At 48.5% G+C, this 13,550-nt stretch overlaps 1 protein-coding gene across 2 annotated transcripts; it reads right to left on the reverse strand.

Moving 5' to 3' along the window:
• Nucleotides 1-3,674: 3,674 nt before the first annotated feature.
• Nucleotides 3,675-13,161, reverse strand: IFI30 (IFI30 lysosomal thiol reductase). Of its 2 annotated transcripts, none has more exons than XM_080989205.1 (7): nt 12,877-13,161; nt 8,174-8,356; nt 7,996-8,070; nt 6,973-7,068; nt 6,110-6,265; nt 4,974-5,042; nt 3,675-4,197 (listed from the first exon to the last, which is right to left on the reverse strand). In XM_080989205.1, the coding sequence occupies exons 1-7, from the start codon at nt 13,003-13,005 to the stop codon at nt 4,120-4,122; spliced, it is 786 nt and encodes a 261-aa protein (XP_080845331.1). In that variant the 5' UTR covers nt 13,006-13,161; the 3' UTR covers nt 3,675-4,119. The 2 variants fall into 2 exon arrangements, with proteins under 2 accessions (XP_080845331.1, XP_080845330.1); XM_080989204.1 differs by having other exon boundaries at nt 3,675-4,193; nt 4,970-5,042; nt 12,877-13,156.
• Between the last annotated feature and the right edge of the window lie 389 nt (nt 13,162-13,550).

Here is a 13,550-nt window from a genome sequence, read left to right on the forward strand (position 1 = left end):
ATGATTGTTGAAAATGATATGTAAAAAAACCAATAAAAATGTAAAAAAGAGAAAGAAATATACTCAGAGTCCTGCCGTGATTTCATGCTTGTAAAACAGTGATTTTATGGTTGTCCCAGTTGTGATGTATGGAATTGAAAGCTGGACCATAAAGAAGGCTGATGGCCGAAGAATGGATGCTTTTGAATTCTGGTGCTGGAGGAGACTCTTGAGAGTCCCATGGACTGCAAGAAGATCAAACCTCTCCATTCTGAAGGAAATCAGCCCTGAGTGCTCACTGGAAGGACAAATCCTGAAGCTGAGGCTCCAAGACTTTGGCCACCTCAGGAGAAGAGAAGACTCCCTGGAAAAGACCCTGGTGCTGGGAAAGATGGAGGGCGCAAGGAGAAGGGGACAACGGAGGACGAGATGGTGGGACAGTGTTCTCGAAGCGACCAGCATGAGTTTGACCAAACTGCGGGAGGCAGTGGAAGACAGGAGGGCCTGGCGTGCTCTGGTCCAGGGGGTCACGAAGTGGCGGACACGACTCAACGACTAAACAACAACAAAACAGCGATTGAATTCATGTCCCACGTCATCTCAGGGTCGTGGGCTTGAGCAAGGGATGCTCTAGATGACTCCCATTGTCCCTCCCAACTCTTGAGATTCCTGCATTGCATGGGGTTGGACTAGAGGATCTCAGGGCGTCCCACCCAACTCTCCAATCCTAGGCCTGAACGTGCAATTGCTTTTTAAATCATTGCTTCCTGTGCTTTATTTGCCAGCCGCCTCGAGTCCCTTTCTGGGGAGGAGGAGCCGTATGAAATCATACAATAAAAGGAAAGTAATAATAATGCAATTATTTACTGAACGTTTGCAGACCGACGGCAGCAGGCAGACAAGCTGGGACAGGCAGGTTTCCCCAGAAATTGTCCGGCATTCCTGCCTGACGCACACATACCAAAAAGGCACATGCACCCCGCAAAGTATAGGGGTTCTGCTCTCCTAAGGTAAAAATCCGTATTTCCCAGAGGCTTCGATGGCCCTCTGTTGCCTCTTCCTGGCAGATGATGGGAATTGCGGCTTAAGGGTTGCAACACAGGCAGAGGGACCAGGTGTCAATATTATTATTATTATTATTATTATTATTATTATTATTATTAAAGCAGCTGGCTGGGCAACGTGGGGCAGAGACTTATCTTCTTCTTCTTCTTCTTCAATCTCTCGTAGCCAAGTAAGATTGTCTTCCGTCAACACGGTTTTAACAATGACTCCGTAAGTTTGCCTGCCCATGGCTTAGATGTATTTCCATATATATATGGGTTGTTATAACTTTGTATTGGAAAAATCAAATAAAAAAAGATGCTTTCAAGAAGAAGAACAACCATTAACTACAGGGAGGAGGGCTAGCCAAGTATTTTGTCCCGGGTTAAGAAAGGAAGATCGTGGCCACTGGGCCCATCACCTCCGGGCAAATAGAAGGGGAAGAAATGGAGGCAGTGAGAGATTTGACTTTCTTGGGCTCCATGATTGGGCTGCAGATGGTGACAGCAGCCACGAAATTAAAAGACGCCTGCTTCTTGGGAGAAAAGCGATGACAAACCTAGGCAGCATCTTCAAAAGCAGAGACATCACCTTGCCAACAAAGGTCCGCATAGTTCAAGCTCTGGTTTTCCCAGTAGCGATGTATGGAAGTGAGAGCTGGACCATAAAGAAGACTGATCGCCGAAGAATGGATGCTTTTGAATTCTGGTGCTGGAGGAGACTCTTGAGAGTCCCATGGACTGCAAGAAGATCCAACCTCTCCATTCTGATGGAAATCAGCCCTGAGTGCTCACTGGAAGGACAGATCCTGAAGCTGAGGCTCCAAGACTTTGGCCACCTCATGAGAAGAGAAGACTCCCTGGAAAAGACCCTGATGTTGGGAAAGATGGAGGGCACAAGGAGAAGGGGACGGCAGAGGGCGAGATGGTGGGACAGTGTTCTTGAAGTGGCCAACGTGAGTTTGGCCAAACTGCGGGAGGCAGTGGAAGACAGGAGGGCCTGGCGTGCTCTGGTCCAGGGGGTCACAGAGAGGCGGACACCACTAAATGACTCAACAACAATAACAAAGCCTCCAGGGGGGCACTGTTGAAACTCCCTGCCTGTGTGTGTGTATTCAGCTGTGTCTTTGACCCAGGCAAAATCAAGCCCCTGCAATGGATTTTTTAATTCTGAATTTATTGTTATTCACGTTTTATACTGTATTTTATGCTGCTTTTTTGTTGCATCAATTAAGTGTTTTGAATTTGCTGTTAGCCGCCCTGAGCTCGGTTTTTTGAACCGGGAAGGGTGGGGTATAAATCAAAAATTATTATTATTATTAGACACCCCCATCCAAGGCCTTCTCCTTTTTTGCTGGGTTGCTGCCTCCTTCCTGCTCACTGGATGTGGCGCCCGAGACCCCCATCACGGAGGGGTGATCAGGCCCCGAAAAGCAGCCCCACGGGTGGCACTCGCAGGGCCCCCACCCAGGACAGGGGCTGTTCCTTTTTAACATGGCCATTCCTCTCAATTTCCCCATGCGCTCCATTAAACAGCAGGGAGCCGCAGAGGAAGGAAGTCTCTCCAGGAAGCCAAATTAGAGATGGAGAAGGAAAAAGACTCTGGCGTGGGCGAGGGAGGAAGCCTGAGAACAGAGGGAGATTCCGGCTGCAGGATCAGACCACGGTGGACTCACATTCCATCACCTCCAACGTTTCTCCCCTGAAAAGAGGGACGTCCTATTCCATCCCCTCCAACGTTTCTCCCCTGAAAAGAGGGACGTCCTATTCCTTTCCCTCCAACGTTTCTCCCTTGAAAATAGGGACGTCCTATTCCATCCCCTCCAACGTTTCTTTGCGGAAAATAGGGGCATCCTATTACATCCCCTCCAACGTTTCTCCCCTGAAAAGAGGGGCGTCCTATTCCATCCCCTCCAACGTTTCTCCCCTGAAAAGAGGGGCGTCCTATTCCATCCCCTCCAACGTTTCTCCCCTGAAAATAGGGACGTCCTATTCCATCCCCTCCAATGTTTCTCCCCTGAAAATAGGGACGTCCTACTCCACCCCCTCCAACGTTTCTCCTGTGAAAATTCCTGCTAGTGGAGACATGCCTTAGTCCCATTTTTCAGCCTTTCGTTATGTCAACTTTTCAAAAGTTTTTAATTACTGGGCAGCCCTGTATGGGGAAGTTTTTAGTAGCCGATATTTTATTGCATTTTTAATATTTTGTTGGGAGCTGCCTAGAGGAGCTTGGGCCAGCCTTTCCCATGGGGGGCGGGTGCCTTACAAATAATAAAATTGTTTTCTAAGATTTGAGACGCACTTCTTAACTAGGTCTATATTGTTCTATCTCTAAGTATTTCCTTTTATGAACGGATGCCCCTTTTGAGATTTGACCCATATATCTTTGCGTTCTCTCTATGCCAATAAAGATGACTGCTTGGATAAAATCATTATTAATGATTATTATTATTGTTGCCATGTCGATTTTCCTCCTCAATCCTTTTATTGCTTTATCTGTCTTTGTTTAAGCAACCCAACCGTGTGCAAAATTTGCGAAATAATTAAATAACCAAAACCCTGGGGGGCATCCGCAATCTTGGTACGGATTTGACCCCCACCCACAAAAAAACCGACAAGGGAAGCATTTTGGCCAGAAAAGAAACCAATCAGTTTGGAGTATTGATGTTTTGTTTTTTTTAAAAGGCACAATTTCCATTTTGGGGAGAGAGAAGGTAAAATAACAACCTGGCAGTGCTTTTGCAATTTGCAAAAAGGAAGGGTGTCCGTTTCTTCCTCCAGGATGGCAGGATCAGAACTCGCCTCCCTCTCGCCCATCAGGTTCGGAAGGAGGGAGAAGCGGTCCTGAGTCTCGTTCCGGACCCCCAAAACGCCTAGTGGTGCTCCTTTTATTTCCTTCCTCCCCGGCTGCTCCCCGGGTCCAGACCTTGTGGCAGGGAGTTCCGCAGGGGAAGAACAACAGTAGCAGGGAAGATGCTTCCTTTGACCCAACCGGGGTGGGATGGGCACCGCGGTTGCATGCACACTTTTTTTTGGGGGGTGGGCTTTTTGGGGGGCAGCCCCGGCCCCAGAAACAGGCGTTGTGGGGAGAGAGGAGCTAGATCTTCAGGCAGGCATCTTGCGGGGAGGCAGGCAAGGAGTTGCCTTTGTGCTGGCAGGCGGGAGGCAGCTCTCCCTGCAGGGACAGAAGGGGGGAGATAAATAATAAAATAGCAGAGGGACCCCCGGGGGACATCTAGTCCAGCCCCCTGCAAATGGAGGGATCTTTTGCCCCAAGTAGGATTCGAACCCATGGCCCTAGGAGGCAAACTGGCACACAGTTTCCTTTCTGCCCCACCATGTCCCCCTTTCTCTCCCCCGTCTCTCTCTCTGGCACCCCCCATAGGGTCCCTATAGGGCACCCTCAGTCATATATATTAAAAGAGGGGAGAGCAGGGTTCAGCAAAGTGGGGGGGGGGGGGAATATAAGGGAAACATCACAGAAAAAGGAATGAGAATAATCAATAATGCAAAAGAATTTATTTTATATATGAAAAAAGTGCATTGGACTTGCACGTGGAATTTCCGGAATATTTTTTTTTTAATTAAAGGGGGGGGGGGAATTAAAGCAAAAAAAAAAAAATATGTGTCATTTCTGGAAATTTAATTTGAAAATTAAAGGGGGGAAATGAATGCACAAAAGAAATTGTATGTAGAATTTCTGGAAATTAAATTGCCTGTGGAATTTCTGGAAATTTAACTTTAAAATTAAAGGGGGGGGGAATGGAAGCAAAACAAAACAGGCATGGAAAAGTGACCCACCCCCTTGGCCCTCCCCACACTGTCCCAAAGTCATTGTGGGAGGGCAAAGACCCCCAGCTAGGAGTTGCCTCGTGGAGGGGAAAGAGAAAGGGGGAATGGGTGGGGTATAAATATTATTATTATTATTATTATTATTAGACAAGCACTTGCCTTATACAGCTTACAGACGACCCCGAGGAGGTTGGATTGCGCTTCACCCTGGAGTTCTTCCGTGTGGTTCTGGGGTTGGGGGGCGGAATAAGAAGGGAATCAGTGGGGCAGGCGATGGGGAGGGTGACCCCAAATCCCTCCCCTGCAGCAGAAAACTCAGGGCCCTCTGCTGAAATAGGAACGCACCCCTGGAAATCCACCCAGTTGCTTTATCTGTTGCATTTTCAGACCTAGAGATTGGAGGGGGAACCCCAAAGGTCCTCTAGTCCAACCCCGGGGAATGCAGGAATCGCAACTCGAGGCGCCGGGTGCAAATTCTCCCCTCTTCCGCTTTTATCGCCGCAAGGAGCCCACAATTCACACCCCAAACTTCCCTCACTTCCCGCCCCCAATTCCCCCCTTTTTATTGTCACACCAACCCTGCGAAGCAGGCGAGGGAGAGAGAGACTGGCCACAGCGACCTTCAAGTGAGTGGCGATTCGAACTCGGATCTCTCCCGGGTCCGAATGCCAAAGCTAAATAAAAGGTCATCCAGCCCAACCCCTTGCAACGTGGGGGTCGCGACGCAACTCTTTCTGCGGGAATTTATTATTTTTATTATTATTAAATATCTCAACAGGAATGGAAGTCAGTAAATCTGTCGCTGTCGATAAGGGACTAAAGGCCAGGACTGAATGCAATTGGATTACTGTACTTTTCCGTGTATAAGACTAAAAATAATGTTTAAAAAGGGGGTGTAGTCTTATAAACGGGGGCAAAATCTCCCCCCATTTTCTAAATTTTGAGTCTTCCCAAAATTAAGAAAATGTGACACACGGGAAAATACGGCAGCTAAGATTTCGAAAGCAGGAAGGAATAGGGATTTTGCGCCCCAAAACCCAGCCCACGGGAAGTCACTCAAAATGTATAATTGGCTGGGAATTGTAATCTGACATTGATAAAAAGTGGCTGTTACTGGGCTTTAATAATGGAAAATTAAATTTGCTTATTTGGAAGAAAGGGGTCGCGACGGTTATCCGAAACCAACGGACCTCCTGCCTGCAAAGGGAGTTGCTGGATTTTAAATCTGCGGGTGGAGCGAGACTCGAACTCAGGACCAGCGGGTCGGAATTTGGGCATCTCCGGCCAGGACTTACCCCATTGACAGCGATCCACGGCACGTACTTGTGGGGCGGGCGGAGGGCGTCAGTGAGCTGGGCATTCTGGTGCATGAGTTTGTTGCCCAGGTCTCCGCTCACGCAAGACGTGACGTTGGCAAGGGGGATCTCGCTGGTCGGGTACAGCTTCATGCACTGGAGGGATCCGAGGGTGGCGAGAGAATGAGAAGGAAGGAATCGATTTTTATTTGCGCCGGCCGTAGCAATAAAACAACAATACGATATACAAAGAACAGAACTGAAAAGTCAATTATATGAAATAATTTTTAGGGATTTGAATCAATAGTCAAATAGTGAGTCTTATTCTGATTCTAAAAACCTTGCCACCTTTGCTGTCACCTGCTCAACTTGATGATCTGCCAAGAGAAGGGACAATCTTTCTTTCTTTCTTTCTTTCTTTCTTTCTTTCTTTCTTTCTCTCTCTCTCTCTCTCTCTCTCTCTCTCTCTCTCTCTCTCACACACACACACACACACACACACACTTTCTCTCTCTTTTTCTTTCTCTCTTTCTTTCTCTCTCACACTTTCTCTCTCTCTCTCTCTCTCTCTCTCTCTCTCTCTCTCTCTATTTCTCTCACACACTTTCTCTCTCTTTCTTTCTCTTCTCTCTCTCTCTTTCTTTCTCTTTTTCTTTCTCTCTCTTTTTCTTTCTCTTTCTCTCTCACACTTTCTCTTTCTCTCTCTCTTTCTTTCTTTCTCTCTCTCTCTCCCCCTCTTTCTCTCTCTCTCTCCCCCTCTTTCTCTCTCCCTCTTTCTTTCTTTCTTTCTTTCTTTCTTTCTTTCTTTCTTTCTTCCTCTCTCTCTCTCTCTCTCGAGAGAGGAAGGAATTTGGGGAACATACCGTTTCCAAGTTCTGGGTGACGTTGGCGCTCGACTCCATGCAGAAGATGAGAGGGAAGTAGCGGCCCTGGTCGCCCAGCAGGTGGATCAGGCAGGCCTGGGGGGGGGGGAGCAGGGGGTAAGGGTTAGAGCGGGGGGGGGGGAGAGAAAGGTTTGTGCTGCTGGCCAAAGCTCATAAAAATGGGAAGGGTCCTCCAGTAGCCATCTAGTCCAACCCCCCGGAAAGGTAGGAATCTTTTGCCCAGCATGAGTTGGAGCCCAGCAAACTCTGGAGGGAGGCAGGTTCCGTTTCCCCACCTGATCTGCGAAAAAGCATTTCCCCCGGAGTGAATAAGCCTCTTCGGGGTATAAATAATAAAAGAAGATGAGAGAGATGGAGATAGATAGATAGATAGATAGATAGATAGATAGATAGATAGTTGATAGATAGATGATAGATAGATATAGATAGATAGATATAGCTGAGATAGATATAGATATAGATAGATGATAGATGAGATAGATGGATATAGATAGATAGATAGATGATAGATAGATAGATGATAGATAGATAGATAGATAGATAGATAGATAGATAGATGATAGATAGATAGATATAGATAGAAGATAGATGAGATAGATAGATAGATAGATAGATAGATAGATAGATAGATAGATAGATAGATAGATATAGAAGATAGATGAGATAGATGGATATAGATAGATAGATGATACATAGATAGATATGATAGACAGAGAGAGAGAGAGAGAGAGAGAGAGAGAGAGAGATGATAGATGAGATAGGTGGATATGACGAGTTCTGTGATAATTTGGAAGGTTTAACAAAAAACATTATTTTAAAAAAGGGAAAGGCTTCGTAAGTTTGGCTTTTTTGGTTTGTTTTGACAGCCCTAAAGAAACCCTAAATGTTCCCCAAACACGAGGCTGACGAACAGAAGCCTCTTCCCGCCAGGTGAGAGAGAAACCCCCAGAAACGGAGGAGACAGAGAGGTCTTGGCGCGCCTGCCTCAGAGGGTGTACCCACCTCCATCAAGTTGCCCAGGCATTCATCGGGGCCGTGCTGGCACTCAAATTCCCACTTGGAGGGGCCTTTTTTCTCCTGTGAGAGAGAGACGGAGGGAGAGAGACAGAAGGGGCATCAGGGGAAAGGAGGGTGGGCACAGCCTCCCCACCCCACCCCTGCCCAGGGGATCGGGACCGACCTGGGCGTTCCCGTAAGGGACCAGGGTGATTTCCATGGCGTCGCCCACCAAAAGCCAGGTGGGGAAGAGCTGGAAGACCAGGAAGGAGCGGCAGGCAGGACAGAGGCTCTCGTAGTAGAGGCTGACGGAGACGGGGTCGGCTTTCTTCCCGGGGGGGCCCAGCCGGGCACAGTGCTTCTCTGCCTGCGAAAGGAAAGAGCGGCGGTGAAGCCTCCAGTGGCAGGAGCAGCCTACCTTCAAAAGCGCTGGACGCTTGGTGCTAAAAGAAAATACAGTCATTGAAATGTTGAAATATACATTTTTTTAAAAAACCAGAAGCATTTGTTGTTGTTGTTGAGTCGTTTAGTTGTGTCCGCCTCTTGGTGACCCCCTGGACCAGAGCACGCCAGGCCCTCCTGTCTTCCACTGCATCCCCCAGTTTGGTCAAACTCATGCTGGTCGCTTCGAGAACACTGTCCCACCATCTCGTCCTCTGTCGTCCCCTTCTCCTTGTGCCCTCCATCTTCCCCAACATCAGGGTCTTTTCCAGGGAGTCTTCTCTTCTCATGAGCTGGCCAAAGTCTTGGAGCCTCAGCTTCAGGATCTGTCCTTCCAGTGAGCACTCAGGGCTGATTTCCTTCCGAATGGAGAGGTTGGATCTTCTTGCAGTCCATGGGACTCTCAAGAGTCTCCTCCAGCACCAGAATTCAAAAGCATCCATTCTTTGGCGATCAGCCTTCTTGATGGTCCAGCTCTCACTTCCATACATCACGACTGGGAAAACCAGAGCTTTTACTTGGAAGAATTTTTACTTGGTATTATAGGTCAGGACATTAATAGGCAAGATGTTAAATTGTTTTTCTATGCAACAACGGCGGTAAGAGTATTGTTAGCCCAGAAATGGAAGCAGGAAGAAATTCCGACGAAAGAAGAATGGCAGACGAAATTAATGGACTACGCTGAATTGGACAAAATGACAGGAAGGATTCGAAACCTGCGGGACCAGAGATTTACAGAAGATTGGAAGAAGTATATGAATTATTTGAAGAGCAATTGTAATCAATAAATTACGCTAGTAGGACTACAAGAAGTTTTGTAAGGAGAAATATACGAAGTGTTACAAAGTAGAAAAAGATAGAGGTATTGGTTATGAGTTTGAAATGTAATAGGGAAGATAAGAAACGCATACTGTGAGATTAGACTGGAAAATTTTCAGACAGGCTTGATGGAAGTCAAAAATTTGAATAAGATGTAAAAGTATGTTTAATTTCTGTTGAAAATGATATGTTTTAAAAAAACTAATAAAAAATTATATTAAAAAAGAGAAAAAATACAGTCATACCTCGGGTTATAGAAGCTTCAGGTTGCGTTTTTTTGGGTTGCGAAACGCTGAAACCCGGAAGTATCGAAACGGGTTGCTTCCGGGTTTCGGCGGTCGCGTATGTGCAGAAGCGTTAAACCGCGCTTTGCGCATGTGCAGAAGCACCGAATTGCAACCTGCGCGTGCGCAGACATGGTTTGCAAACGTGCATCCCGCACGGATCACGTTCGCAACCCGAGCGTCCACTGTACAGCGTACAGATACATGCAGCAAATGTTCCGCCCAAACCCGTCGGGATGGAGGAATTAGAAAAAGGCTACAGGATGTTATTTCAAGACACGATCGCCGCGGAAAGACTTTGTACGCAGAAAGATGGAAAATATTCGGCAATAAGTGCTGAATCATAGAGTCAGGAGCAGGGCCAGATTTCAGTTTGATGAGGCCCTCAGCTCCTGAAGGTAATGGGGCCCTTTCTATGTCCAGCTGTCCTTTGTCCACAATAAATTGCTGCTTTTTTTGTGTTGATTTATGTGGTCATTTATGGACCGAATAGGTATCAAAAGCCATTTGCACATCTTGCCCTGCAACCAGTCCATACAGAATGTCGGCACCCTATATATAGAAAGGAGCAAACCAGGGATATTTGACTTGCATCCTAGGAGCCTACACAACACAAAACACGGTTGCTGGATGCAGGTTTTATTTTACTTGTTTTTTATCATATATTTTGGAAATGTACATCCAGGTTTTTTCCTTTAAATTTTTTGGAGGCCCCCAAGAGTGTGGGGCCCTAAGCTAGAACTTGTTTAGCTTATAAACCACAGAGCCTAGGACTTGCTGATCGGAAGGTCGGCGGTTCGATTCCCTGCAACGGGGTGAGCTCCCGTTGCTTGGTCCCTGCTCCTGCCCACCTAGCAGTTCGAAAGCACGTCAAAGTGCAAGTAGATAAATAGGTACTGCTCCAGCGGGAAGGCAAACGGCGTTTCCGTGCGCTGCTCTGGTTCGCCAGAAGCGGCTTAGTCCTGCTGGCCACATGACCCGGAAGCTGTACGCCGGCTCCCTTGGCCAGTAAAGCGAGATGAGCGCCGCAACCCCAGAGTTGGCCATGACTAGACCTAATGGTCAGGGGTCCCTTTACTTTACCTTTTTAAATCAGGCAGAAGGACAATCTCAGCTCATGTCTTGTTTTATTTGGGATTTGGAATCGCTTTACTGATGATTTGCCAAGTATTCTGTACGATTTATGCTCCTGTTTGTGACGTTCCATTATGTTATTTTTATTTTCCGTCCCTTCCGGCTTGCCCAGCCACTGCCAAAGTGTCCTTTCTCTTGGCAGGTTGAGATGAGCAGGTGACGGCAAAGGTTGTAAGGTTTTTTAGCCGGGGCAATTAGAATAAGGTCCGCTATTGGACTATTGATTCAAAACCCTATACCTTGGGTTACATACGCTTCAGGTTACGGACTCCTCTAACCCAGAAATAGTACCTCTGGTTAAGAACTTTGCTTCAGGATGAGAACAGAAATTGTGCTCCTGCGTCGCGGTGGCAGCAGGAGGCTCATTAGCTAAAGTGGTGCTTCAGGTTAAGAACAATTTCAGGTTAAGAACAGACCTCTGGAACGAATTAAGGACTTAACCCAAGGTATCATTGTACTATTGACTTTCTTTATTTTTATTCTTTTGCATATTGTATTGTTGTTTTATTGCTATGGCCGGCGGCTGGCGCAAACAAATATTTTTTATTTATTTCTTTTGTCTGTAAGCTGCTTTGGGATTCATTTGAACAAAAAATGTCATAGAAATAAAACCAAAAAAATAAATAATGATGTCTCCCCAACTGCAACAACCTCTTGCCCGGCCAGTTTCCTCCTCCATCTTTCGAGAGGGAAGTGAAAGCAGCTGGGGGCGGCTTCCGGCTTCCGAAAAGCGAGGTGGGGCTTTCCGCGGGGAAACACCCCCCCAAAAAAATAAGATGCTGAGAAAATGGGGGTGCTGCAAATACAAAGCTACGTTGGGCTTGGCTCAACGAGGAGACGTTTTGCCTCTGCTAGGAGCTGCCTTAACCAGAGCCTTGGTTAACCTATAGCAGGCACTGGCCGGCAGCCGCTCTCTGGAGCTACTGTCAAGAGTTTGAACCCGGTACCTTTGGCTCATATCCTTTCAAAGCTTTCCCCGGGGGCCTTTGGACCTCGATCTCTCAGCCTAGCCTACCTCTCAAGGTTGTTGTGAAGATGATACGGCGAGCGTTTGCAGGGAACCTCGGAGAACAGCGGCTCCCTTAGCCACTCCTGTACGGAACCTGTTTCCTGGCACGGATTAAGGGATTGGCAGTAGCTGATGAATTCTGTTTTAAATCTTCATGTCTGCCAGGCTGCCTGTTGAAGCTGATGGGAGTTTGGTCGCATATGAAGGGCAAGCAGTTCGAAAGCAGACCAGCGCAAGTAGATAAATAGGTACCGCTCCAGCGGGAAGGTAAACGCTGTTTCCGTGCGCTCTGGTTTCCGCCATGCGCCAGAAGCGGTTTAGTCCTGCTGGCCACACGACCCAGAAAGTTGTCTGTGGACAAACGCCGGCTCCCTCGGCCTGAAAGCGAGATGAGCGCCGCAACCCCAGAGTCGCCTTGGACTGGGACTTAACCATCCAGGGGTCTTTTACCTTTTACCTTTTTCGCTTATAACTGGCAATGGGGCCTACCTGAGAGGTGCCGGAACTGAGCTCTGGCTGAAAAAAGCCCTGATGGTGATGATTCTGTGGCCCTTTGGCTTGGTGCCCTACACGGGGGACCCCCCAGCACTGAGTCCAGGCCCCTGTCTTCACAGTGAGGTGCCCCCAAAGCGCACAGGCAAGACCAGATAGCAACAGCTTCCTCCCACTCTTCCTTCCCCCCAGTCTTAAGGTAGACTGCCTCTGTCCACAGCAGAAGTGCCAACTTGGCCCTGCGCCCGTGGGTGCCTGTGGCTGCCATGCAGGGAACATGGCCCTGGCACCCAAAATTTGTGAATGCCCGGACTCTTCATGGCGAATTTTGTGGGCACCTCGGGTCTCCATTTAGGAATCCTAAGACCCCCTGTGGCAGTTGAATCAGGCCAAAGGGGGCGCATCGGAATCCAGCCTCCTGCCCCCCAGTGGCCAACGAGGTGGTGCCCCCCTGGGAAGACAACCCCCCCCCGCCCCCAAGCAGGACCCGTGCGCCACAGCAGCCATTCGGAGCCACCCGTTCCTCCGAGTCCAGGAAGGGGGGGTCGCACAAAGCCCCCCGTCGCCACTGCTAGCCCCCCTTCCTCTCTCGAAGCCCCCACCCCACCCGCAACGTGGGTGGCCACCCCTCCCCCATCCCTTTGCCAACTCGCCTGCGCCCAAAGAATTTGCGCTCTTCCTCTCCACCTTCGCTTTCCCTTTCCTCACCTTGCAAGCCTGCGCGATCTCGCTGGATCCGCACCACTGGTGCGGGGGGTAGTGGCAAGGGGCGCCCCCCAGGGTGATGCCCCCCAGGCAGCAGAAAGCGGCGATGGACAGGAGCCAGCCGGGAGCCATGGCGAGGAGAGGTGCCGGGCTGTGCGCAATGGAAAGGCGGAGTGCGCAGCGGGGGCGAGACGGGCGGCTCTTTAAAATCCCCTTTCCCGGCTCCGCCCTTTCTCTCTTCTTCCTCCTCGCAACCCGTTCGTCTTCTTCTGCTGCGGTTTTGTGTGTGTGTGACTCAGGCGGCCCCTGACTTGCTCCAGAGGAGGAGAAGGAGGAGCCGGATTTTTGGGAGGCCCCAGACCGGGAGATTTAGGGGAAAGACCACTTTGCGCGCGCCTGTTTCAAAGCAACAACCAGCAAACGGTTTGGGGGCTTCCAGATGTTGCAGGTCTTCCACTTGTCCCTATTTTCCAGGGGAAATACCGTGTCCATGGAAGACAGTCTTGCTGCGAGTGATCGCCAAAGAAAGAAAATATTTTCCAGGGATTTGCAGGGAAAAAATAGGTCGTCCCCCCACAAATAAAATACAATTAACCAAACATTTTCCAGTAAGCATTCACTTTAAAGACGTCCCTCAAACCCTTTCATGGTTATTTTTTGCTGCTGCATATTACAAC

This window comes from Podarcis pityusensis (genome assembly GCF_964106645.2).
Source record: "Podarcis pityusensis genome assembly, chromosome: 18".
Classification (NCBI taxonomy): domain Eukaryota; kingdom Metazoa; phylum Chordata; class Lepidosauria; order Squamata; family Lacertidae; genus Podarcis; species Podarcis pityusensis.

Bases quoted from the DNA above. Each gene is read 5' to 3' on its own strand.
- IFI30 (XM_080989205.1), bottom strand. From the start codon at position 13,005: ATGGCTCCCGGCTGGCTCCTGTCCATCGCCGCTTTCTGCTGCCTGGGG. The intron at 6,266-6,972 runs GTATGTTCCCCA...GGATCCCTCCAG, and splicing joins TCACCCAGAACTTGGAAACG to TGCATGAAGCTGTACCCGAC. The intron at 5,043-6,109 runs GTAAGTCCTGGC...CCCCAACCCCAG, and splicing joins CGTGGATCGCTGTCAATGGG to AACCACACGGAAGAACTCCA.